At 40.3% G+C, this 24,177-nt stretch overlaps 1 protein-coding gene across 6 annotated transcripts in view; it reads right to left on the bottom strand.

The window, feature by feature from the left end:
- The window catches only part of FBXL7 (F-box and leucine rich repeat protein 7), a 200,795-nt gene that overhangs the window by 69,650 nt on the left and 106,968 nt on the right, over window positions 1-24,177 (bottom strand). Inside the window, exon 3 of one of the 6 annotated variants that reach the window (XM_062569823.1) lies at window positions 2,389-2,447. The exons of 4 other annotated variants lie outside the window; for them this stretch is intronic. In XM_062569823.1, coding sequence (XP_062425807.1) covers window positions 2,389-2,398 — 10 coding nt within the window. In that variant the 5' untranslated portion in view covers window positions 2,399-2,447. Of the gene's footprint in view, window positions 1-2,367; window positions 2,448-24,177 lie in introns of those variants that run through there. One more of the 6 variants, XM_062569824.1, reaches the window with a different exon arrangement.

Genomic DNA, 24,177 nt, shown 5'->3' with positions numbered 1-24,177 from the left:
AATGCGGAAGTGTGCGTATGTGAATTTTGGCTAAGCCCAGAGCTGCGTGCTGCAGCATACAGACGCTTGGTGCTCTGCCATCGCAAACAAAACGAACAGTTTGCCAACAACATACCAAACACTAGCGGTCTCTAACGTAAGTACAGGTTTTGCTCACGACAGGACTGCCAAACGACAGCCGGCTTTTTTGTTCAACTGCTTCACTTTCTGATTGCAAAACAACTGCCTATCTAGCTATTTAAAACTATATATTGATAAATGTTTATTATATGCATACGGAGAAACCACAAGGCTTCAGTCATTAGTACTGAACTCCAGGGCCTTTAATCACACAATAATTTATCAAGATAGTTACTGTGTGAACAGTAGAAAGAAAATGATATCGTTTCTCAAAACATATATTAAGCCAAAACTGGAGAAAAGATTTCAGCTGTAATAATGGAAGAGGGTTATAAAAGGAAGTTTAAAGTCTAGCAGCTCTTCAAGTTCATTGACTTCCTTTGATTATCGTTTTACATGAAACAAACTCTTAGTTTAAGTAGAATCTTTTTGATTCAGTGCAATTTCCTAGGTGGTAAAAAGTAAAAAGGCCTGGAGTGACTGTTAGTTTGAAGAGACCAAAACACCACCTTGTGCATGTCTATGACTATAATAAAGTTCAAGTGAAAGGAACAAGTTTTCCAATAAAATAACTTCAGATTTTTTTAAAAAAATAAAAGGCAGTCATCTTTAATCAACTGAACCGTGTTAAAACTCTGCTAGCAGAAAAACACGTGGTCCTTCAGCAGCAGCAGAATGAAAGATAAGCATCAATTTGCAGTATATTCAATCACAAATTCTAACAATCTCCTAAAAAACAATATCAAGGGAAACTAAAGGCCTGTTGGCACCACTATAGATGAGGTTTTTAGTCCACACCCGAAACAAACGGGAAGAATTGTGCAGGAAGAAACATTAAAGTCTTGGTTTCATGAGTTGTAACAGAACTGGAAGCAAGATCCTTGCCATAAAGTGGTGTAAGATAGTCCAAGTAACTATTCATTCCAGTTACAGTATTCATGACCACTCAGTTCTCAAAAAAAACACAAAGCCCCCCCCCCCCCCAGTGAAAATCAGCTGCAGAGGACAATCTTTCAGAATTATTAGAAAGACTTTGTTCGTGTTACATCAACTATTGTTCACAACAGGACAACTACCTATCTCTTCCATGATTCGTTAGGTGAGCTAAGCTCTGCTGATGCTCCAATCTTGCACTCCTCTCCTTGAAATGGAAGGTAACACTGGCTTGACCACTGCAGGATCCAAAAGTGAAAACTAAAAGACAGCTCTGAGAAGATGAAAACAAATAGCAGAAGTGACTGCTATCTGACAGTCTCCTCACTGATGTAAGATTAACTTGTTCTTTTTTGGTAACATATGTCCTGTAGGTCATTCTCTTCTGTCTGTATCTCTTTTCCAGACCTTTTGGTATCTTACTAACTTGTTTGTCTGCACTGGAGTTAAATTTGTTTGTGCCTATGACAAACTTATCGAGCCTCATGTAGCCCATTCACAAAAAAAGCAGCAACTTCTGCCCTGTGGCTGAGAGACCAGCTGCTATGTCCACTCCCTCTCCGGGCAGCCATCCCCAAAGGATGTGCATCTGCTCCATAACTGGCTTTACATTCACACTGCAGAGCCCAGCATACTCCAAGGTGTTCAAGGACAATGTTAAAAATGAACTTTTGAAATCCATAAGACCTATGAAGGCCACCACCAAAAGAAAATACAGAAATGGTGACCCCTAAAGTTAGAATAACCAAACTCCCAGCAGCATTAACAGTCAGTACATTCACAGAAGCCAGCACAAAACTTGCTTAAGCAGCAGTGAGAAAAGGCCTAAATCTCTTTACATTTTCCTTCATAAAAAGTAGTTCTAAAGACTATACAAAACCACCACAGATGTTCTCCAGAACTCAACAGGTAATGTGAATGCTCAGTGCTTGTTGGTGATGATAACACCAAATCAAAAGCATTCTCTTCCACACATTATGCTAGTGAGTGTTGGACATTGGGTCAAATTAAGTGCATCATCTCAACCGACTTGATGTTGAATGATGTCAGTAACATGCAAGGAACTGCACAAACATGGAAGACATGTGGTCCTTCCTAAAACATTCATGTAGTCTAAACCAAGTCCCGACAACTTATTTTAGGAAAATATGAAGGTGACTTTGCCAACAAGCTTTTGAACACCATTTTAACTATTCCACTTTCCACAGTCAAGCTGTACTATACAAAGTAAAAGAAACAAGTAATGCAATTAATTAATAATGAAACACATGACTAGCAGCAAATCCAATTTCAAAGCAAAATTACTAACGTTACCTATTAAATTTGCTTGCTAACCTTGGTGCATCCTTTAGCCATTTCTTCTCTACATAGCCCATCATACTCTGGTTCTACATCTGTAACAGGCAATATGGGTCACAGTCAGGATTATTCAATCCACCACATTGAGGTTCATCATATTCCAACCAAAATACTGTTGGTCATACTTGAATAAAGTGTCATTGCAAAAACTTTGTTACATACTACAGGCCAAGTTACTCGTGCTGTTAATAAAGTCCTTCATTAACATAGTTAATGAAGTATTATCACTATTATTAGGCATATAGAGGCATATCTATTTTCCAGGCTTTTCTCTAGAAATTCAAATTTCTTCACTATAACTCCAGTATAACATTGGCTCCATTTAAGTAGCATTTCTGAGCTGTGATGATATAATGCTTACTTAGTATTAAAATGGGTATTTTCTATTTTCCTAAGAGAGAAATCGTTAAGGAAAAAAACCACGTTTTTAAATTACTTTGTAATGCAAGACTGTCAATACATTTGGTAGTACTTGAAAGTATTTTTTTTAAAAAAACTATTTCATAAACTGACCAAACAGTACTTTCTATCTGCTAATTAAATTTTCATATTTTGTCTCAATCTAGAAGTATTAAAGTTCAGTTTCAATAAGTAATCACTGATCATTGTGGACTCCCCCAAAAGTAGTTTTTTCCTCTTTAAAAAAAAAAAAAAAAGACAATTTTTTTGTATGCTTTCAATATTGTATTGCTCCAGGAAAAAGTCACCTCTTACCATACTAGTGCAACTCACTCAGTAAACTTCAGCTTGTGCCAGAAGGCAGACTGCTAACAGCTGTTAAACACAGGCAATTTCTAAAGATTGTATCATCTCCCACAGTGGGATTGGGCACTTGATTAAGGCCACAAGTGATCCCATCTACATGCAAACATGCAAATGTTTGTACAAGAAACTGTAGAATAATTATTTCATGGCAAGAGACTTAAGTTTGCATGTAACTTAATGTAGGAATTAAACAAATCTACCCAAGCATAATACACAGATTTGTACTTCACTAGTGCAAGTACTGAGCCATACAACACTACTGAGAGCAGCATCAAGATATAGTAAGGGATCAAAGTGGCAATGGGGTAGATCCAGGAAGGCGGTTTCTGTATCTGATTCCCATATGGAATCAACAGGGAAGTCGCAGTCCCACAGCCCAGACGTGACTGAGCTGAGGAGCAGCCCTAGGAGTTGACACACTGCAGGGGACAGCTCTCCCTGGGGAGGGGTAGCACTGCTCAGGCCCCTTCCCAACCAGCATAGAGGTGACGGAAGCAGGAAATTAAACAAAAAATTAATTACAATTGCTCTTCTCAGAGCTGTGCTGACCCAGAAGAATTGGATCTGACTGCCATTTGAGGTATTTTGTTCCATCAACACCTTTCTGGAGCAGAGTTTCCTAGAAGTGGCTTTGTACCCTGGTTTACTTCAGCAGAACCTGTCTCCCAGAGATGTGTGCAATTTATTATGCTTTGGCAAGCCCTAAGTATTTTCTTATTGAGGTATGCTGCTCCTAGCAAGGCTCTATAAGCTCCCCCATCCAACAGGGGAATGCACATGCATGCACACACACAGGCAATTGCTCCTCCACTGGAAAGATTTAATCATTCTAAAACCAAAATTGCAGCATAGCTGAAAAACACTGTTTCAGTGCTAGAATACTCACACCTTCAACTTGCAGTCAGAAGGCTTCAGCTACCCAACCTGATTTTGCAGTTGTGGTATTAAGTATCTTCTCTAGCCATCAGTAAGACAAAACGAAACAAAATCCAAATTGGAGAAGCAAATTCCAGAAGATAAACTCTTTGTTAGCTCTCTCCCGCCTGTCGCCACGCCAACTTTCTATCTAGAGGAAAGACCTTTGTGATTTTTTTCCTGCTTTATTATTCTGCTGGAAACAATAGCCTTTTTGTTCTCTGGCAAGAATACAGGAGCCGAAGCCCGGTGCACAATTGTGTGATCATCGCGCAGCCCTGCGTCCCAACCCTTCTAAAACCCTGCTGCCACAAAGCTGCCCAGCTGACCAGGGAGCAGAGAAAGGGCGGTCCAAGGGAAACAATGAACAAAATTGTCACTTTGAACAATGCAGAAGGCCACTTCAGTGTTCTCGTCATCTCCGGCCAATTTTTCTTGCCTCGAGTGATTTCCTCTATCAAAGAGCTGCTGTCAGGTTTGACTGTTTAAGAGATTAATTATTCCGACTGTAAATATTTTTAGCAGAAACAAGAACACTGACCTAAACCCAGAATATCTGCTCATGCGTTTATTTTTAATAATTATGGTAGCTTCATGTCCTTGAACATGGGGGAGAGCCTACAACACCGAGCACTTTTCCCACCTAAGCTCCAAAACCCAGACCTCGCCCTCAGCAGTGCCTCAGGGATGGGATCAGCTTGCAGCAGCCAAGTCCTACATCACCCCGTCACCACAGAGGAAACCTCTGTAACAAGACCACAGCAAGCCAAGGCAGATGTATTATTCCAGAAACAGAGATTTTTCTAGAACTGTTATTGACTGGTTACAATACAATTAGAGCCTTTGGGGTGTGCAGCAACAGTTCCTGTGCAGATTTTCTGCTGGTTTACAGCTGGGCCCAGGCACACTCTCTGCAGCACTTCAGGGACTAGCAGCATCACAGGATTTCAGCTGCTTCGCTCAGTCATACAAGCAGGTATCACCATACATGGTTTATATTTGCTGCTTGCAGTGGGTCAGTCTCTCGGGTAGGTATGACATTTTTATACTGTTCTTTCATAAGGGACAAATTACTCCACTTCGAAAAAAAAATCAAGGGATAATTAGATGATGCCCACCTAAAATGTCCAACCTCCTAGACAAAGACATGATCATTTCAGGCATGATCTGTTTTGCTGTTAAACACTTTATATTCAGTTCAGCAAAGCCATACAGACTAAATAGCCAATAATAAACCTAAGTATACGATGAAAACAAGAGGCTTGATTCCACGCACAATGCTTTAACTGGATCAGCTAAGGGGCTTGCGATCCAAGTTAGTCTCTTCTTCAGATGCTGAGGAAGGAGAGTAGATTCATCTCTACACCTACAAGTTTAGTTCTAAGATAGATGTCACTCAGAATCCAAGACTATTCTTCTTTAACCTAAACTGCACTTTCCTTTCTTTTCTTTACTTTTTTTTTTTTTTTTTTTTTTTTTTAAACCATAGGCTAGTATTTTCTTCATGTCCCACTTCTTTCCACTATAGTAGTCTCACCCTACAAGACCTAAGTGGAAAATTTACCTCTTGTATTACTGATGTTCAGCTTTTAAATTGCATCTAGTAGTCCTAAAGAATTTCTGCCCTTAAGACAAAAATCTCCATCCAAACATTAGGGTAAAAATAAACAGTCCATATTTGGGAGGAGCCTCTCCTCTTTCTTTGGACTATGTCAAAAAAAAATAGTAATAATAAAAAGAAAAAATTGCCCTGTCATGCATTTACTCAATTAAAAGTGGATTCAACCTGCCTAGCAAACTTGGAAAAACAGAAGGTAAAACAAAATCCAAAAACATGTATATATATAATATATATACATATACATATATCAATTATATACAACAATATATTCTAATATATCACAAAATATTGTATAACACATGTTATATTACAATACAGTACCATAATTATATATTAGCATGATAATTAAGTAAATGCTAAATAAACATTTTATTTAAGGTGGTTGTTTTTCAAATGTAAAATCCAGTTCTTTTCTGGAGAATACATGGGTAAGAAGTTCATAGCGTTAGAGTACACTTCAGGTACTGTACTGTAGACATCAGCTATAGGATAGTTGTGAAAAATAAAAGAAAGTATGTAAGACTACATGCAAAATCATCAGTCCAAAGAAGATGGAAGAGAAATAAAATGTCTGAATTAATTTAAGGTAGATCAAGGTGACAACAAAGTGATACAGCTCTTAAAAATACTGTAAAATTATTATATTACAGGAAAATTATTTTAAAATCATTATATCACAGAATTTTAAATCAGAGATTAGAGCAAGCTTTTATCTGTCAAAGTTACAGAAGCTTCAATGACAGAGGACAGGCTTTATGAGATAGAGCAATGAGTCTAGGGATCTTATTTTATCTCACCAGAAAGTGAACTCGAAACACTGGAACACTCTATTTTCAAATACTACTAGAAAGCCTTCGTCTTTAGAGTGACTTCTTTTGTAATGCAATCCTTGGCAGAAAAAGTAACTGGACAGCAAATAGTGTCTTTACAAATACTAGATGCTGTGGATGTCTTACGAAACTTCTACCTAGCTTCCTCAATTAATCTTGCAACACAGATATACATATACTTCTTCGATCTTCTGGAATTCAATTATAAAAAGTATGCCTGAATGCTACACACAAAATAAAAGCAATTCTCACAGATTCAAAGAAGACTACCAGATGTGTGCTGGTATTCAACCTCCCACCTGTTGGCTGACGCCTCGAATGAAACTCGTGACAGTCACTGAATGAAAGGCTTCTTGTTGCAAGATCATTCTATTAGAAAGTCAAGTTGCCCAAATATTCTGGAAACATTTCCTCTAGTTTAATTTTAAATTATACCAAGATTTATGCTTTTATAATTTACATAAGCAAAGAACAAGGCAAAGGGGAGAGCTCATGAGTGTAGAAGCTGTAGATAGTTAGGAAGAAAAGTATTTGCAGACTGGTGTAGTTTTCCAATTTACAAAGAAAAAGCAAAAAATTGATCATTTTAAGATAAAGTCCTAAGGAGATTGAGGGAATCTACTGAGAAATAAAGAATGCTAGTCATAACAACTTATATATCACAACAGCTGAAGGCAAGAGGATGACTTCATCACCTAACAAAAATAAGCCCATTGTCATTAACTCTTCGGCAGTGAAACTAGAGTTATCAGTACCTTGCTCATATGGACACTGATGATACTCAAGGAAGTTTAATAAAAATAAATAAATTAATTTTTAAAAAAACACACTCATTCCTCACTCTTTTACTCCTTACTAAAATTCAACCCTACTAATACAAGTTGAGCCTGATCTTCACTGTCAAACTATGCAGAAACGTTACAAGCTAGTGAAAATGGCTCAGGTGTAGCTAAGGCACCAAGGCAAGGCACAGCACAGAAAGCTCTACAGCTGCCATGTTCAAAAGGGAAATGGGGGTGAAAAACAAATAAACAAACAAAAAAAAAACTCAATACGTGTCAGAAAACCAGCTGCAAACCACTGCAAAACCAAGCAAAGCTTTTACACTGCTGTTCTAGAGACCTGACAGGAAGCAGCAGGAGATCAAAAAAACCTGAACTCTTTGTCTAAGGATGCCAGTTTGCAGAGTCCTTCACCACACATCAACATACTTATTTTAATCTAAAACCAGTCTCCTTTGTGGGAGTATTATGAAGGCAGTGTAACTGTTACCTGTCCAAAAAAAAATGGAGTCTAAGAGTCTGACAACTTCCCTTAAACTCTTCCGTGCAGTCAAATGTCAAAAGTTAACAAAGCTAGGAAAATTTCCCAATGACTGTAACTAAATATTTCACACTAGTGTGCAATGAAGACTAAGCTTTATCAAAAAAACAGAGTTGAAGGGTAAGCAAGGGGACAGATGAAATAATAACATTAAATATAGGAGCCTTCACATCTGACACCCTTTGGATTACACACAGTGGTCCTTTCATTAGGCTACGCTGCTAGAGATATGCTGCAAAGCATTTGCAGTGCTCATGCCGTTAGCCTGTGCTGATACCAGGGGATACGCAGTCATCCTCAAAATAGTATAAAGTAATTCTGGCAATTCACAGCATATTTACCCTACTATCGAATTTCCAAGGGCTTCTCCCAGGCTCATCAGCCTGCAGTTGAACTGCTGTGACTGCTCTGCCCTAGATCCTTTAGTGCACCAGCTGGTGCACTTACCACAGCAGCCTAAGAGACAAAATAACAGAAGAGAGTTGGCAGGCAGAAACAAAAATGTGATTTTTATGGGCTAGTACATACCCACAAAAACAGTGGTGGAACACAAGCCCCATCAATATAGGGCCACAGGGACCCCTGTTTACGTAACGTGAAGCCAGAACACATTAAACTCTCGAGCTCTTTCCAGTGTTAGAGGTTTGTAGCATGCGTTGTACAGCCCTTGGAAGGCCTCTGATTTACTCTGCCAGCAAAAACAATACAGATGGAACTGTCAAGTCCTCTTGTTTAGTGGCGCCTGCTTTTCTAACACGTGACTTTTTAAAATAACAACCACTACTCATCAAATAAACTCAATGTCTTTTCCAGCACCTGCAAAAAATATTTTTGGGGAAAGAATGAGCTTCTCGAACTGAAAAATCTGCAACTTCTCCTCAAAAAGCTGTTTCAGACTGTCTTAAAACTTAATGCTTCTCCCTATTACATTACTGCCTACCAAAAAAATACCCAGAATCATTTTTGCTGTTACTTACTACACATTTCATCATTGCTTCATTTTACCATACAAAGCAAACTATGGACACATGCTAGATGCTATAATCACTGTAGATAAAGAAATTAGGCATGTATGTGGCACTAATAGTTTCATCAGGCTTACGGTTCCTGTCTTCAAAGCCCTGCTTATAATTTATTTCCTCATATCACTCAGGATTCAGAGGCTCAAGGGTGTTCTCAGTCACATCACCGAGAACAAAAGAAAGCAAACACAAGGTGTACTTGAAAGCTACCCTTGAAAGTAGGATGTCATGAAGTTTCACTGGAATCAAATCCTAAAAACAGATGCTGAGAACAAGTTCAAAGTCAGAGCTCAGTCTGGCTCCTGCTGCTTACTGACCTAATCTGGGCTTCACTGAGTCACACATGGTCATTAATACAGGGTATTATATAAAGCAGGCTTTTTGTTTAAATACAATATTATTACTAAAAATGTACCTATTTCATAACATTTCTTCCATAAAAAAATGCTGCAGCCATCCAAGTAGAGAGGTAGTTTCCCCCTGAACACAGTACAGGGAAGTTTTTTGTGGTCTCCAAAAAATTGCACGGGAAGTTTTCAGAAAATCACTGCTACCGAATAAAATCACCTAACAATTAATTTTAGGCTATAAACTTTGCATTATGAAAACAGTAGTAATAAACACTGTATAAAAAAGAAAGAGGGAGAGGGGCAGTTAATGAGAATACCAGGAAAGCAAAAAGCAAACTTGGAAGACTAACATTGGCATAACCCTTGTTGATAAAAAACAGCAGCAGGAAGCAGGCAGTTCATGTGATACGGCTTAGGCAGTAGAGATACAAAGCATTAAAGATTTAAAATCACAGAAAAACAAATAGTTGCAATCAAGAATATACAACACTTAAAAAAAAGAGTCCATTCATAACAGGTACTTTGCTTTTTATGATTTAATTGATTGTTTCTGAGACAAGTTGCTATACTTCTGCAAATTCTGACTGGTTGAGCTACAACAAGTTATTTCATAGTTCCTGCTTCACTACAGGGACGGCATTAAAATCTGAAATTGCATCTTTTTCCATTAAATTTACTTTACAAGTACTTGAAGGACACCATCAAAAGCTAAGTACATCAAGGTAATTCTTTTTAAAATCATTTCTAAGGCTGAGCTACATTGATTGCCCATACTAAACACAGGAATATATATACAAAAAAAAATCTTTGTTAAAGGTCAACTTACTTTCCCATGCTGGTAGGACTTCAGTCTCCATAACTCCAGCACAAACTTTGATGCATTAAGAAAAATCATGACCATTTGGCAAGAAATACTTGACAGGACTTAAACTTATCACAAAAATCACAGAATGGTTGAGATTGGAAGGGATCTCTGGAGATCATCTAGACCAACCTTCCTGCTCAGCAGGGTCACCTAGAGCATGTTAGACAGGATCGCGACCAAGCAGGCCTTCAATATCTCCAGAGAAGAGACTCCACAACCTCTCTAGTCAACCTGTTCCAGTGCTCTGTCACTCTCACAGTGATGAAGTTCTTCCTCATATTCAGGTGGAACTTCCTGTGCTTCAGTTTGTGCCTGCTGCCTCTTGTTCTGTTGCTTGGCACCACTGAGAAGAGTCTGGCCCCATCCTCCTGACACCCTCCCTTCAGGTACTTATACACTTATCCTCCCTCAGCCTTTTCTTCCCCAGGCTAAACAGACCCAGCTCTCGCAGCCATTCCTCATAGGACAGATGCTCCAGCACTTTCATCATCTTCGTAGCCCTATGCTGGACTCTCTCCAGGAGCTCCATGTCTCTCCTGGACTGGGGAGCCAGGAACTGGACACATTACTCGAGATGAGGCCTCCCCAGGGCTGAGCAGAGGGGCAGGATCACCTCCCTCCACCTGCTGGCAACACTCTTCCTAATGCACCCCACGATACCACTGGCCTTCCTGGTCACAAGAGCACATTGCTGGCTCATGGTCAACTTGTCCACCAGCACTCCCAGGTCCTTCTCTGCAAAGCTGTTTTCCAGCAGGTCAGCCCCTAGCCTGTAGTGGTGCATGAGGTTATTCCTCTCAAGGTGCCACACCCCACACACACCCTTGTTGAACTTCAGAAGGTTCCTCTCCACCCAGCTCTCCAGCCTGTCCAGGTCTCTCTGGATGGCAGCCCAGCTCTCAGGTGTATCAGCCACTCCTCCCACCTTGGTATCATCAGCAAACTTGCTGAGGAGGCACTCTGTGCCCTCATCCAGGTCATTGATGAAAAAGTTGAACAAGACTGGACCCAGTACTAAGCCCTGGGGAACACCACTAGACACAGGCCTCTAACTGGACTCTGCACCACTAATGACAACCCTCTGAGCTCTGCCTTTCAGCCAGTTCTCAATCGACCTCACTGCCCACTCATCTAACCCACGCTTCCTGAGCTTCTCTAGGAGGATGTTATGGGAGACAGTGTCAAAAGCCTTGCTGAAGTCAAAGTATATAACATCCACCACTCTCCCCTCATCTACCCAGCCAGTCATTTCATTGCAGAAGGCTCTCAGATTGGTTAAGCAGGATTTCCCCTTGGTGAATCCACGCTGGCTACTCCTGATAACTTCCTTTTCCTCCACATGCTTGGAGATGACATCCAGAGCTGTTCCATCACCTTTCCAGGGATGGAGGTGAGGCTGACTGGCCTGTAGTTGCCTGGGTCCTCCTTCTTGCCCTTTTTGAAGACTGGAGTGACATTGGCTTTCTTCCACTCCTCAGGCACCGCTCTAGTTCTCCATGACCTTTCAAAGATAATGGAGAGCGGCCTGGCAACAACATCTGCCAGATCCCTCAGCACTCAAGGGTGCATCCCATCAGGGACCATGCATTTGTGGATGTCAAGTTTGCCTAAACAATCTCCAACCCAATCCTCATCGACCAAAGGAATGTCTTCCTTTCTCTAAACTTTCTCTCTTGCCTCCAGGGTCTGGAATTCCTGAGGGCTGCCCTTGGCAGTGAAGACTGAAGCAAAGGCAGCATTCAGTAACTCTGCCTTCTCTGTAGCCTCTGCCACCAGGGCCCCCACCCCATTCAGCAGCAGGCCCACATTTTCCCCAGCCTTCTCCTTGCTACTGATGTTTGAAGAAGCCCTTCTTGTTGTCCTTGACATCCCTTGCCAGATTTAATTCTAAATGAGCCTTAGCCTTCCTTATTGCATCCCTGCATATTCTGACAATGTTCCTATATTTCTCCTAAGTGGCCTCTCTCCTCTTCCACATTCTGTGTACTTTCTCCTTCTGTCTAAGTTTTGCCAGGAGCTCCTTGATCTTTCACACAGGTCTTCTGTTCCCTTTGCTGGGCTTATTACTCATAGGAATGTACTGCTCTTGAGCTTGCAGGAAGTGATGCTTGAATATTAACCAGCTCTCTTGGACTCCCCTCTACTTCCAGGACCTGAGTCCATGGGATTCCTCCAAGTACGTCCCTGAAGAGGCCAAAGTCCACTCTTCTGAAGTGCAAGGTTGCAATCCTACTTACTGGCTTGCTTCCTCACCCCGGATCCTGAACTCCACCATCTCGTGGTCACTGCAGCCAAGGCTGTCCCCAATCTTCACATCTCTAACCAGTCCTCTCTGTTGCTAAGGACAAGATCCAGCAGGACACCCTTCCTCGTAGGCTCCTCCACTATTTGTGACAAGAAATTATCACCAATGCATTGCAGGAGCCTCCTGGACTGTTTGTGCCTAGCTGTGTTGTCCTTCCACCAGATGTCAGGGTGGTTGAAGTCCCCCACAAGAACTAAGGCCTGTGATCATGAGGCTACTTCTAGCTGTCTGTAGAAGCCTCATCTCCTTCCTCTTCCTGATCAGGTGGCCTCTAGCAGACATCCACAACAGTGTCACCCATGTTAGCCTGCCCTTTAATCTTTGCCCACCAGCTCTCGACTCGCTCTTCATCCACCCCCAGGCAGAGCTTGATGCATTCCAGCTGCTCTCTCACATGAAGAGCAACTCCACCTCACCTTACCGGCCTGCCTTTCCTAAGAAGCATGTAGCCATCCATGACAGCATTCCAGTCATGTGAGCTACCCCAGCATGTCTCTGTAACTGCAATGAGATCATGGACCTGCAACTGCAGATTTCCAGTTCCTCCTGTTTATTCTCCATGCTGCGTGCATTGGTGTACAGGCATTTCATAGAAGTAGTGCATGCAGGTTTCCCAGGATCCCCCATAGCCACACCTCATGTGCACATCCCCAGCTGCACGGACCCACTGGAGGCCTCCTGACTTAAGCTGTATTTTGCTGACTACCCTGTCTTTGTAACTCTCCCCTTCCCCCATCCTTCCTAGTTTAAAGCCCTCATTACCAGGCTGGCCAACTTGTTGCCAAAGACACGCGTGTCTCACTTAAGGTGGATCCCATCTCTTCCCATCAGTTGCTGATCTTCAAACATGGTCCCATGATCACGAAACCAAAACCAGCCGTGCAGCCAGTTGTTAACATGGATAATCCATCTACACCTTCTCTTATCTTTCCTCCTCATTGGCAGGATTGAGAAGATCACCTGGGCTCCCAGACCCTTGACCACCACCCCCGGAGCTCTGAAATCTTGTTTGCTTATTTCCTATTTGCTCTTGGTATCATTAGCACCTATGTGAAAGAGCAGTATAGGGGAGCAGTCTAACATGTGGATGAGCTTTGGCAGTTTTTCGATGACATCTCACATACAAACCCCTGGTAGGCAATAAACCTCTCTAGACAAGAGATCACGTCAGTAGACAGGTGCCCCCATCACCCACAGCATGGAGTTACCCACAACAATTACTCATCACTTCTTCCAAGTGTTTCTGCAAGGCACAGGGTCTATCAGCTCAGTTGCTTCCCTTGAACCCATACCCAGCTCCTCCTCATCCTGGAGGGTACTAAACCTGTTCTTCAGCTGCAAATGCAAGTCTTCAGGAGGAGTAGAGGCTTTTCTCTTCCATGAGAAGTGACCAGTTTCCAGCCTTAAAAGATCGCATTGCTTCCCTGGGTGGGCCCAAACCACTAACCTTTCAGTTAATAGCCTAACACAGGAACCAATTGCACCACAGAGACAAGCCTTTATTCTTGAAAGCAGCTATAACAAAGTTTATACCATTCATTTCTCTGAAAATAGGTTGCATTTAGCAAAGTACACCTGAAATGTAATGACAAGCAGAGCTTTAATATATATATTTTATAAATATATATAATTATATATTCTATTTGTTTATATATTCTATACTCTGTCATTGAAAGAACACTACAGCAACGTGTCTCTCTAATAGAGATAATCATTTAATAGGAAGCAACTGCTGACAGTGGCCCATTAGATACTTAAGTTTAACTACACACACTAGTCAACACTGATCAAGTGCTCAATATTAGTCAGAGCCGCTGACTAATAAGGGGCCTACATGCATATGCATTTATACAAACATGTGGTGTTAGACATAATACTATCAGCCTCCTTTAAGAGAAGATTTTAAGCCTGTCAATTCACTCTATGCTTCTTGCAGATGTTTCTAAATAAGTGATTTTGATTGTGTATTTGTTTTGAGGGGGGAGTAGTTTTGTTTCTTGGGGGGAAGAGGGTATTAGTTTTTTCTAGATTAACATTATCTTGGTGGAATGAACAAAGAACTCTGTTCTGTGGTAGATTGGTATGCAAAACTAAACAGGAAGACAAAACAAACAAACCCCCCCCTCAAACCCCAAACAAAAATCATCAACAAAAACAATCTCAATTTCTTCTACAAGAAAAAGGCAGCAACAACTTAAGCACAAACTGCCCATTATTCAGTCTAAAGGTTAGAAAGAGTCAAGCAAAATCTTTGCTTTCTTGTGATGCTGCATGGGGCAAGCTCAGAGAGCACCTGGGCTTGCCCTGAGGTTAGCTGTAGTATGTACATCATTGGTAGAATGGAGTCACAGGAGTTTCTGATAAGATTTCCAACATCAGTTAACTGAATTTCAAATTTTAAACTGTATCACTTTTACTTTGCATAGTGAAAGTGGCCTGGAAAGCATTTCCAGTAGTCCAAAACACCAATGCTTTATCACTTTTGAGGTATGTGTTACATCTAAAATACTCATGAACACTGTAGCTTGATGTTGTGACAAAGCATGTGGCAGTATCACTGAGCAGACTCTGCAACACGCTCTGCTTGGAGTCCTAAACATGCCTCACTGTGCCATGAGACAGGGATGCTCTTCGGCATCCTAATGCCCATTTTGTTGCAGGGAAACAGATGAGACAGTTTCCTTTGAGGATTTCCACTGAGGATTCTGCATTCCTCTCTCCACTCTATCTTAACCGAGGAACTACCCTGATTCTGCATCAACTGAGCAAAACAAATTGCACATTCCAGACTGAGCTGTCTTACTGTTAAAAACAATTAGGTATGGACTAACCCAGTACGCACACGAAGAGCCAAAAATGCACGAGGACTCCCTCCCCAAGGCCCTTCTTCCTCGTGACTGTAAGAACTCCCTGAACAGTCAGAAACAACTTTAAAAAAAAAAAAAAAAAAAAAAAAAAAAATTGGAAGTTTCCAAGTCTTGCCTAACTCACCTCTTCCTCTTGAAGGCTCAGAAGTAGGATGAGGGAAGGATGCAAGACCATACTGCTTGGTTCGAACACTGGACTGCACAGGAAACTGTCTTCTCCTTGCCTACCTAAAGATGCTGCCATTACTCATGTACAAGCAGCACCTTTCAAGCGAAATACCACTACCATTGAAAAGACTCCCAGATAGCACCACAGGAACACAAACCTTACCACTTCAACCTGAACACATAGTGCTTCAGTAAATGGAGCCGACCAGACTCTTGGAGTCATTTGGTAGCTACACTACTGTTGGGATTAGGATCCCCGTGTCAGCTACTCCCAAATCCATTTCCACGGAAATGATGGAGCATCAGTTACTACGTAAAATTGTGGCAACCGAGTTGTTGCAATACCAGAAGGAGGAGGAAAGGTGCTGGACCCCACCTAACTCATCCCTCAGCTGCATAAAGGGCAGCATTAGCCAAGCAAATGGGAATATATATGAAGCCTGCAGCTGCCTACAGAGAGGGCTACGCAAGTCTGCTAGCCAAAGGGGCTTGGAGTGTCCATCCTGGTCATCTAGCTAATGTCTGAGTAGGAATCAACTACCCATATTAACTGTTTTCTGCAATTGCCTTCCCCAAAGAAGGCCACATGTCCAGCATGTCCCTTTGTCAGAGCAACCTCTCCAATCAAGGGGTTTGTTTTTTGGGGTGTATTTCTTGGTTTGAGGGGAGATGGTAGCAGCGAGTGTTTGAAGTCTACTATAATCAGAAAAGAAAGCAAAGAGTTTTCTGGTGAGTCTAGAAGATATTTAGCAAAGAGAATACTGAAAGACTACCATCACTGTATAAGAAAGCATGGGAAATGAGAATGGTGTATGCAAATAAGGATCATGATAAAGTACAGATTTTTCTTCATAGGAGAAGTGGCTAACATCTCATGACTGGTTTAGCTTTTCACCACCTTTCCTATATGAAAGGCAGTAGGAAAGTTACGCTTCTACATATGAAGATTGGGGGGGGGATGGTTAAGTTTAAATATTCAAATATCAGATTTTGCATCATAAAGAAAATATAACTAATACGCTATATTTCCTTCACTTCAATTCTCTTCTTCTAATGTAATTGTATTCCTGACTGCCTCCAGCTAAAAGAAGATAGGCAGATTAGCTAATCATTCAGAGACCGAAAAATTGACTCAGCTGGACCTTGCAATGTGCTTTTTAAAAAACTGTTTGAGATCCACAGGAAACATGAGTACCTATGTCACCATGCTCTGTGTCAAAGTAAGGAAATGTGTGTGCATATACGAGGCTGTGACAAAGGCAGATACCTCAGTTCTTCTCTTCTCACCTTTTGATCTCAATGCCTTAGCCACTATCTGATTATCTGATTAAATATAGATTTTTTATATATATATATATATATATATATATACACACACACACATACATACACACACACACATATATATGAAAGAAGCAAAGCAACAACAAAAAATTCTCACATTCCAAGCATTAACATTACATATGCTGAGCATCAGGCTCAGTTATATTTTTCAAATGCATTACAGATGTAGTTCTAACCAAACGGGTGCAAGATGTACAGTCAGCTACGAGCTTGCAGATGAGCATTAGAAAATAGCTGGCAAAAGACAGGCAAGGCTGCTTGCATTTTGCCAGTCCAAATTCTCCCCTTTTTCCTCCCCCTCCTCTTCTTCTTTAAAGGTTTTGGCATCTGTGTCTCAATCTCTTCAAATTATTCTTCTAGTTGGGCGCTTCTATGGAAACAGACTAGAAGACACAGTACTCCCCAGTAAAGAGCTACAAAAACAGAAAGTAGATCAGGAGAAAACAAAAAGGTTGAAGAATAAAAATACAGTGGGAAAAGTTCTGACTAACAACAAGAAACTGTACAGCTTTTAACAGTTTACAGCCCTGGGCAGTCAGGACCAGATCGAGGCAGTCAAGTAACAACATTTTGACCAAAATGAGGAAAAGTGTTAGAGTTGCCACACAAAATCTCTGCATGGCCTCAAGTACCTACGCTGGTGGCCTAACACAGTCCATCTTGGATCAGATCCTCCAGAATACGAGGCACAATCCTCCTGTGAATTCTTCCTCTGCAGCCACTCTCATAGCTAGGACATTCAGCATGATCTCAGGCAGGACACTGCTTGCATGGTGCAGCATGCAAACTGTGATTGGAGGAGTCGAGAAAGCCAGTGCACCCAGACTGCACACAATTCCTCACTAGGGTTGGATAGATTAGCTCTCTGCTCAGTATTTGCTTTGTATACATTAAAAAAAAAAAAAAAAAAAAAAAAAAAACAACTAAGTGGTTTTGCAATCTATCAGGAAGGTGTGCTCAAGAGTTTTGCCAGCCAAGGCTTACCATAAGGCTGGAATCAAATATCTAGCATTACGCCCTTACTGTTTTCAAGCCCTGGCCACAGAACCTGGAAATGATGTATTCTGAAAAGTCATTAAAAAGTAAAAAATCCCTCTTTGCTTTCAGAGGATAATAAAGACATGGTGAAAAGTTCTCCCAAACCCCAATTGTAATACAAGTCTTCATCCTCCGTGTTTGCAAGGCTCATTAATTCATGCTTATCTCTTACAACTAAGTTTACTAATTTTTCCAAAATGAATCACAAAAAGACAAGTGCTGCTGGAAATTCATGGCATTTCAGCTTTTAATCAGTGCCAGCAATTTGCTGCCAACCAAGTTCTGCCATCAATTACACCAAAGCAATTGAACCCTTTAACTTCACAGGAGTAATAAAGAGGAATTTGTTACTACCTTTTTAGAGAGGTAATGTAGGAGAACTAAATTCATATTACACACAAGATCTATGGTAAGATGAATAATCTTTACACCATACCTTTTAAAAAAAGAACATTTTAATTTTCAGTAAAGAGATAAGAGAATTTATTAAACAATCCTTGACATTAAGAGTGGTGCCTAGGGCAAGTCAGGGATTTTTAACCTTGAAATATGAATCTGAAATCTGCTGAAAGTTTTATGCTGTTGTAGCAGCAAGGAGGGACATGATGAGGATTTTCATTCAAGTCTATCAGGCTGTTTTTTGCTTGAAAATCTTGTTAGGAAGCTACATTGAAGACTGCTGTGCATATTGGTCTAGTGATTTTTAAACAATAAAGCAGTTAACTTAATCTGATCTCACTGTTGCCAGAGTCTAAGAGCTCAAACTGACTGAGGTCAAGGCAGACAACAATAGGTCATGAAGGAAATAAAACATTAGCTTAGGTCGCCAGCTGCCAAAAGTTGCTTTGGCATCCAGAGTTTATTCTTCACTCTCATCCTATCACACCTTCTCCAAGTAATTTTCTTAAACAGGACAGTGTAATTTCACATATATGAACAGATCTGATAAGCCAACCAAAGATTCCAATGCTAGCAGTGTTGACTTTTCTTCTAAACTAGAGCCAATAAAGCTAAAGTTGTTCCACTATATTCAGAAACACCGACACGTGCATTTGATAATTTTTCTATGAACACTCCTACTGGAACCATTAAAAGTTTTTCTCACTGAAGTGATGGTTGTCCCTGTCTGCTTAAGAAACATAAAAGACATTAGTAACTACCCTGCTGGCACAAAGCAATACCTTCTAGATGCACCCATCTAGCAGAAAGGTCACATGAAAGAAATACAGCTGATGCCTGCTTTAACATAGTAGAAAATCCTTCTTTTTTTCCTTCTACTTTCTTTCCAAGGATGTTATATTGGCAGCCTAAGAAAGAAGTGGTATTAAGCGTATAGTACGTATGGCTAGAATAATGCAAACTGACCCACAAGACTTGCGAGTTACTTGATCTGAGGATTATATGGACCCTTCCCTACAGTTCATTCTGCAGTGTCTCCTCTACAACCCAAGCAGCCTGTTCCCCTATGGGAACTGTGAATATACAGTGTATGTGGAAGAACTGAAACACTGAAAGCATTGACCACGCTACATACACACTCTACAGCCATTGTATGTGTGCAGAGCAAATTAAGCCTTCCTAGGAAGGAGCCAAATTTTTGTTCCTGGGCACAGTGACCATACTAATCATGCACAGCAAATTCCATACTTCCAGAAAAGGAAATTTTATGACCTAAATAGCCAAAGAGGAGATAGCACAGAAGAACAATTCATGAAGCTCTGACCCCTATAGCTGCTCCAGGGAAAGGATGTCTACAGTTGAGTATCACTGCAGTGATCACTAACCTCTAAGGTGGTCTCTACTATCATCAATGCAGACTGCCAACACATGAAAATTAAGAGGATTTGAAAACCCAAGCAGTGCTTCTCTAAGCAGATGTCTCCTGTCAGAGACAGCAGTGCCTGAACAACAGCTCTCAAGCTATGGAAGCCTACCACAAGTCTTGGGAGAAAACGCACCATTCACAGAAGAGGCTACACCTTGCTTTACTACTCACATCCAGGCCTCTTTTACCAAAGGAAGAGATATACATCAATCAGCTTACTAGATATCATTGCAAAGAAAGAAAATAAGAAAGGTGCTACTTTAGAAAGAAAGTCATATTATGCAAACAAATCTCTCCTGATCCTGTGGGAATAAAGGACAGGGGGTAAGAAGCTAGAAACCAGTGCTAGTACTGCAGCAGAGAATGAGATTCAACTGGCCAAATGTGAACAAAAGAGAAGGAAATAAAGAGTAAACAACATTCTTCCACCTTTGCAGTCTCATCCTGCCCACTTATTTTCTTTTCTAAGATTTTTTGAAATATGACCAAAAGAACTAACAAAGCAATGTTTAGTTATCATGGGGATCTGCCACTATTCACGTTTAGTTAATTGGAAGGAGGATGTCTCTACTGATTATCCTATGAAAAGCAAGATCTCCACATAGGAAGTCCTTGAAGGCTTTAGCCCAGGGGATGAATATGCACATCTGCTCTGCAGTGATGAGAGCACAGTAACAAAGCCATCTTACAATATTCTAGACTTTAAGGAAAAGAAAATTTGGGGGATTGAATAGCCAACTGGATTGAGTTTTAAGAACAACTAAAATGATGGTTCTAATGCTCAAGCTGGAGTGTCTTAGAGTGTCAACAAAGTTTACCTAAAAAACAAATTCATTTGATTTTTATGTTCTTTTAAACACAAAGGGCAACATTTACAAAAAAAAATATTTTAAGTGCTTAACATATTAAGCCAGAGAAGAAAAAGGAATTGAACATAGGTGAGCACACAAATACCTTGAGAAAGCATGTTTAAGAACAGTGTAATCTGTTACTTCAAACTTTTAAGCCACTTTTGATTTTGTAAAAAGCCTATTCACGTGGTCTCTCATCATCACATGGATGAATAAAGAAATCCAGGTAACAGTTTGGGAGAGCAAAAAAATTTAATTTAAATTAATGTCGATGGAGGCCTGTATGTTCACCTCTCACATCCGAAAGTGATGTACCAAATATCAAAATAGAAATGACTTTCAAAATTAGAAAAGGCTACTTTTACTCTCCAAGTAAACCACGCTATGTATGACAAGACAAGAGTCCATCTTTTACTACAGTGTTACAAAGAGCTCTCACTTGCATCAGTTTCTTGACCAGTAGCCCTGATTTCCTGATTTTACCATGAACTCAAGGTCTTAACATCTAGAGTACTTGTTCCCATACTGCAAGCCACTTGTCAAGAAAAAAGTTGAAAACAAAACCACAAATAAGACACCTAATTATTCATTTTTAACACCACTTATAATACTCCTTAGTGTGAGACCACTCACATGCTCAGGAAATTCAATAGCAAAAAAGTATGTCTCAAGGACAAGTTTTCTAGTTCCCATTAACACAAGGAAAAACACCTGGCATTTTAATATAATTATTACAAAAAACACATTTCCTTTAAACAGTCAGGTATGAAAAATGTACACTAACTGCAGAAGAGTTGGCTGATTCCCTATATGAAATGACTTACTAATAGCCTATAAGCTTGCCTCTGAAAAAATCAAAACAATTTCTTTAAAAAAAAAAAAAAACACTTTTGCAGCCTCACACAGATGAAACTCCTACTATTCAGACCACACACGCACACACAAATCAGACAGTTATAGGGCTCTCTCTCTCAAAGTAGGCCAAAGTCATTCATAGATGCAACCTGGAGTAGGCAACTGATTTACCACAAAGTCAACTGGATAAACGTTTAGAAAAATAGATGTTTGCACGTTCCAGACAATTCTAGCTATTTCTGATGCAGAAAAATAGCTCCCATACAACCTAACTCCCATATACATGCAACACAAGTAATTCTTGCTGCTACTGTGCTACACAGCTATGGTATGACATTGCCATTTTCCATCACAACCTTAGAGAGAAAGCAGTAATATTTTTGGTGCAGGCACTGCTACAATTATTTCTGAAAGGACAGAAAAGAAAATTACCTACTCAAAAAGTTAATGCTGCAGATTACTCAGCAGTGTGCTGAAACAAGGGAAGAGAAATTAAGAATCATGTTCTCCCCAGCATCACCATAATACATGATCGCTCTTAACATCCTATTCCCTCTACATGCAGTACTGCTGTACCTGCTCAAAACACTGAACAAAGTAGGACCGATTTCAGTAATGACATCTTGAAGGAAAGATATGTAACAAATGGAAGCTGGAGTACAGGGTCAGTTTGTAAGACCTGCAGTTGTGCACCTTCTGTGATTGCCTTCCAAGCTGAAGCCCTTCCTTTGAACACTGTCTCATTTGACGTTGCCGCACGTCTCCTCACTGCTCTTGAAAAATGGATGGAAAGCAAGCAATGAAAGCAGAAAGCTGAGCCACATGCCCTTCAGGAGCCTGGCCAACAGTGAGCAGCTCCTTGGAAGTCGCCAAGAGTTCAGGAGTAGGATTTGAAACCATTTAGCACATCCTCGCAATGTTCCAACGCAATGCTTAGCTGTGGTCTGATGTTTAACATTCCGTTAATATTCTTAAACTTCTCACAATGGGTAAATAAGTTTTCAGTAAGTATTTCACACACAAGTTAACTTAGTAATTAGATAAATATATGAAGATTTTAAGCACTAAACTGCACAGTTCACTGGAGGTTGTTTCTGACTCATCAGATCTAACAAACCAGGAGGGCTGCTTTTAAACTGCCAAAAAGTTTGACACACACCCCTTTTTAAATGCTGGAAGTCATTTGTTTCCAACTCTGATGCATCGAAATTTATTAAATTTATACTGGAAATTTGTTACAGGTTACATTTATTTGTTTCTAAATGCATTGCTGACATTCTCTACATATTCCAAGCTCTTTTATGACAATAAAAGTACTCAGGCTTTCTTTAAAAAACAATATATTGCTGAGGTAATGTATATGAAGGGAACCGAATGTTTTACCAACTTAAAATTTATTTCAAATACCTACTGTTGCATTTCTCCTCTTATATCAACTGATGTAGTTATTCAAACACCTAAACTTCAACTAAGCTATTTTATCTTCATTATGGTTGAGGTGGTAAGAAAAAGAATCTCACTGTCATTTTCCTGTAGGCATACACTGCCTGGAAGTACTGTGCACAGACTGATTTTGTTCATATTAAGAGCACATGCATAACCTCCATTCCGATACAACTGCCTACCACACGTATGCATGTGCACATCCACACATATACCTTGTGCTCCCCAAATTACTGTTTTGAAGCACACCTAAACAATTTTGAATGCATACAGCACTTAGTTTTCCCCTCTCGGATACAAGCAACCTTTGCCCTTGCTAACAATATCCAGGATTGGCTTTCACAGTTTAATAGTCTCAGAACAGCACATTAAAAATTGAAGGCACTGATGGAGAAAAACAAATTGCAATATAAAACCATTATTAGTTACTTGCATCTGTAGAAACTCTGTTAATAGCTTTGCTTTTCTGATTCCTTCCTTGCTTTGCTGCTTTTCTGATTCCTTCTGTGCCAGCCAGCCCATGCTAGCTCAAGCAGCGTGTACATTCATCACAGCCTTCTACCAAGTCTAAAAGACAAATTAGTACTTTATTTAGCAGAATGAGAAAAAAACAGAGAACAAAACAAAACAAAAACCTCTACGTAAATAGGCTGAGGGAAGTTTGTCATTTAAAACTTAATTCTCAGTTTCAGCTACATTTATCATGTTAGCAAAAGTGGTGGCCCCTGGAGGTGGATAAATGGTTGGGTGGTTATTCCCTCCTGGGCTCAGCCCATGACACTCCTATGTAAGTGTAATTTTAAGGCTGCCCTCAGTATAAAGTTTACCCATTGTGGGGCTGTTTGGGGGTCTGTGATACTATTTTGCTTTAAATAAGAAAATCACCTGCAGATAACACACTGCAGCCTTAGGGTTGAATCAGATGAGCCACAAATGATCACTGACCTCATCGAGTTTCCCCTTGAAGTACAACAAAATCACTGAGGTGCCAGTAGGATTTTGCAGGAAGGTTGCTCACGCAGGCACAGTAAAAGCAAACCTTAAGGGCCCAAGGTTGAAATCTGGAGCAGGGTAACATAGCAGCAGCTCTAGGTCAGCAACTTCAGGAATAGCCTCAGCTCCATTTCTGTCCAGAGCTAAATACTGAGCTTGAAGCAAGCATAAGAATTTAATGGAGACTAATGGGGGTGGGAAGGGTGGATTTTCTACTAAGGACTTTACTGAGAATGAGACTAGCTTACTACATTTTAAAGACTTGCTTTTTTTTTTTTTTTTTTTTTTTTTTGGTGCAAAACACTGCCATTTCAATTCTCTAAGCATTTTTGAAGAACTAGGCCTGGCATCTGGGGCAAAGTGCTGTTGCCTACCAATTAAAAGG

The sequence above is a fragment of the Rhea pennata genome, chromosome 2 (genome assembly GCF_028389875.1).
Source record: "Rhea pennata isolate bPtePen1 chromosome 2, bPtePen1.pri, whole genome shotgun sequence".
Taxonomy (NCBI): Eukaryota; Metazoa; Chordata; class Aves; order Rheiformes; family Rheidae; genus Rhea; species Rhea pennata.
This window is presented reverse-complemented; position numbering and strand designations above follow the sequence as displayed.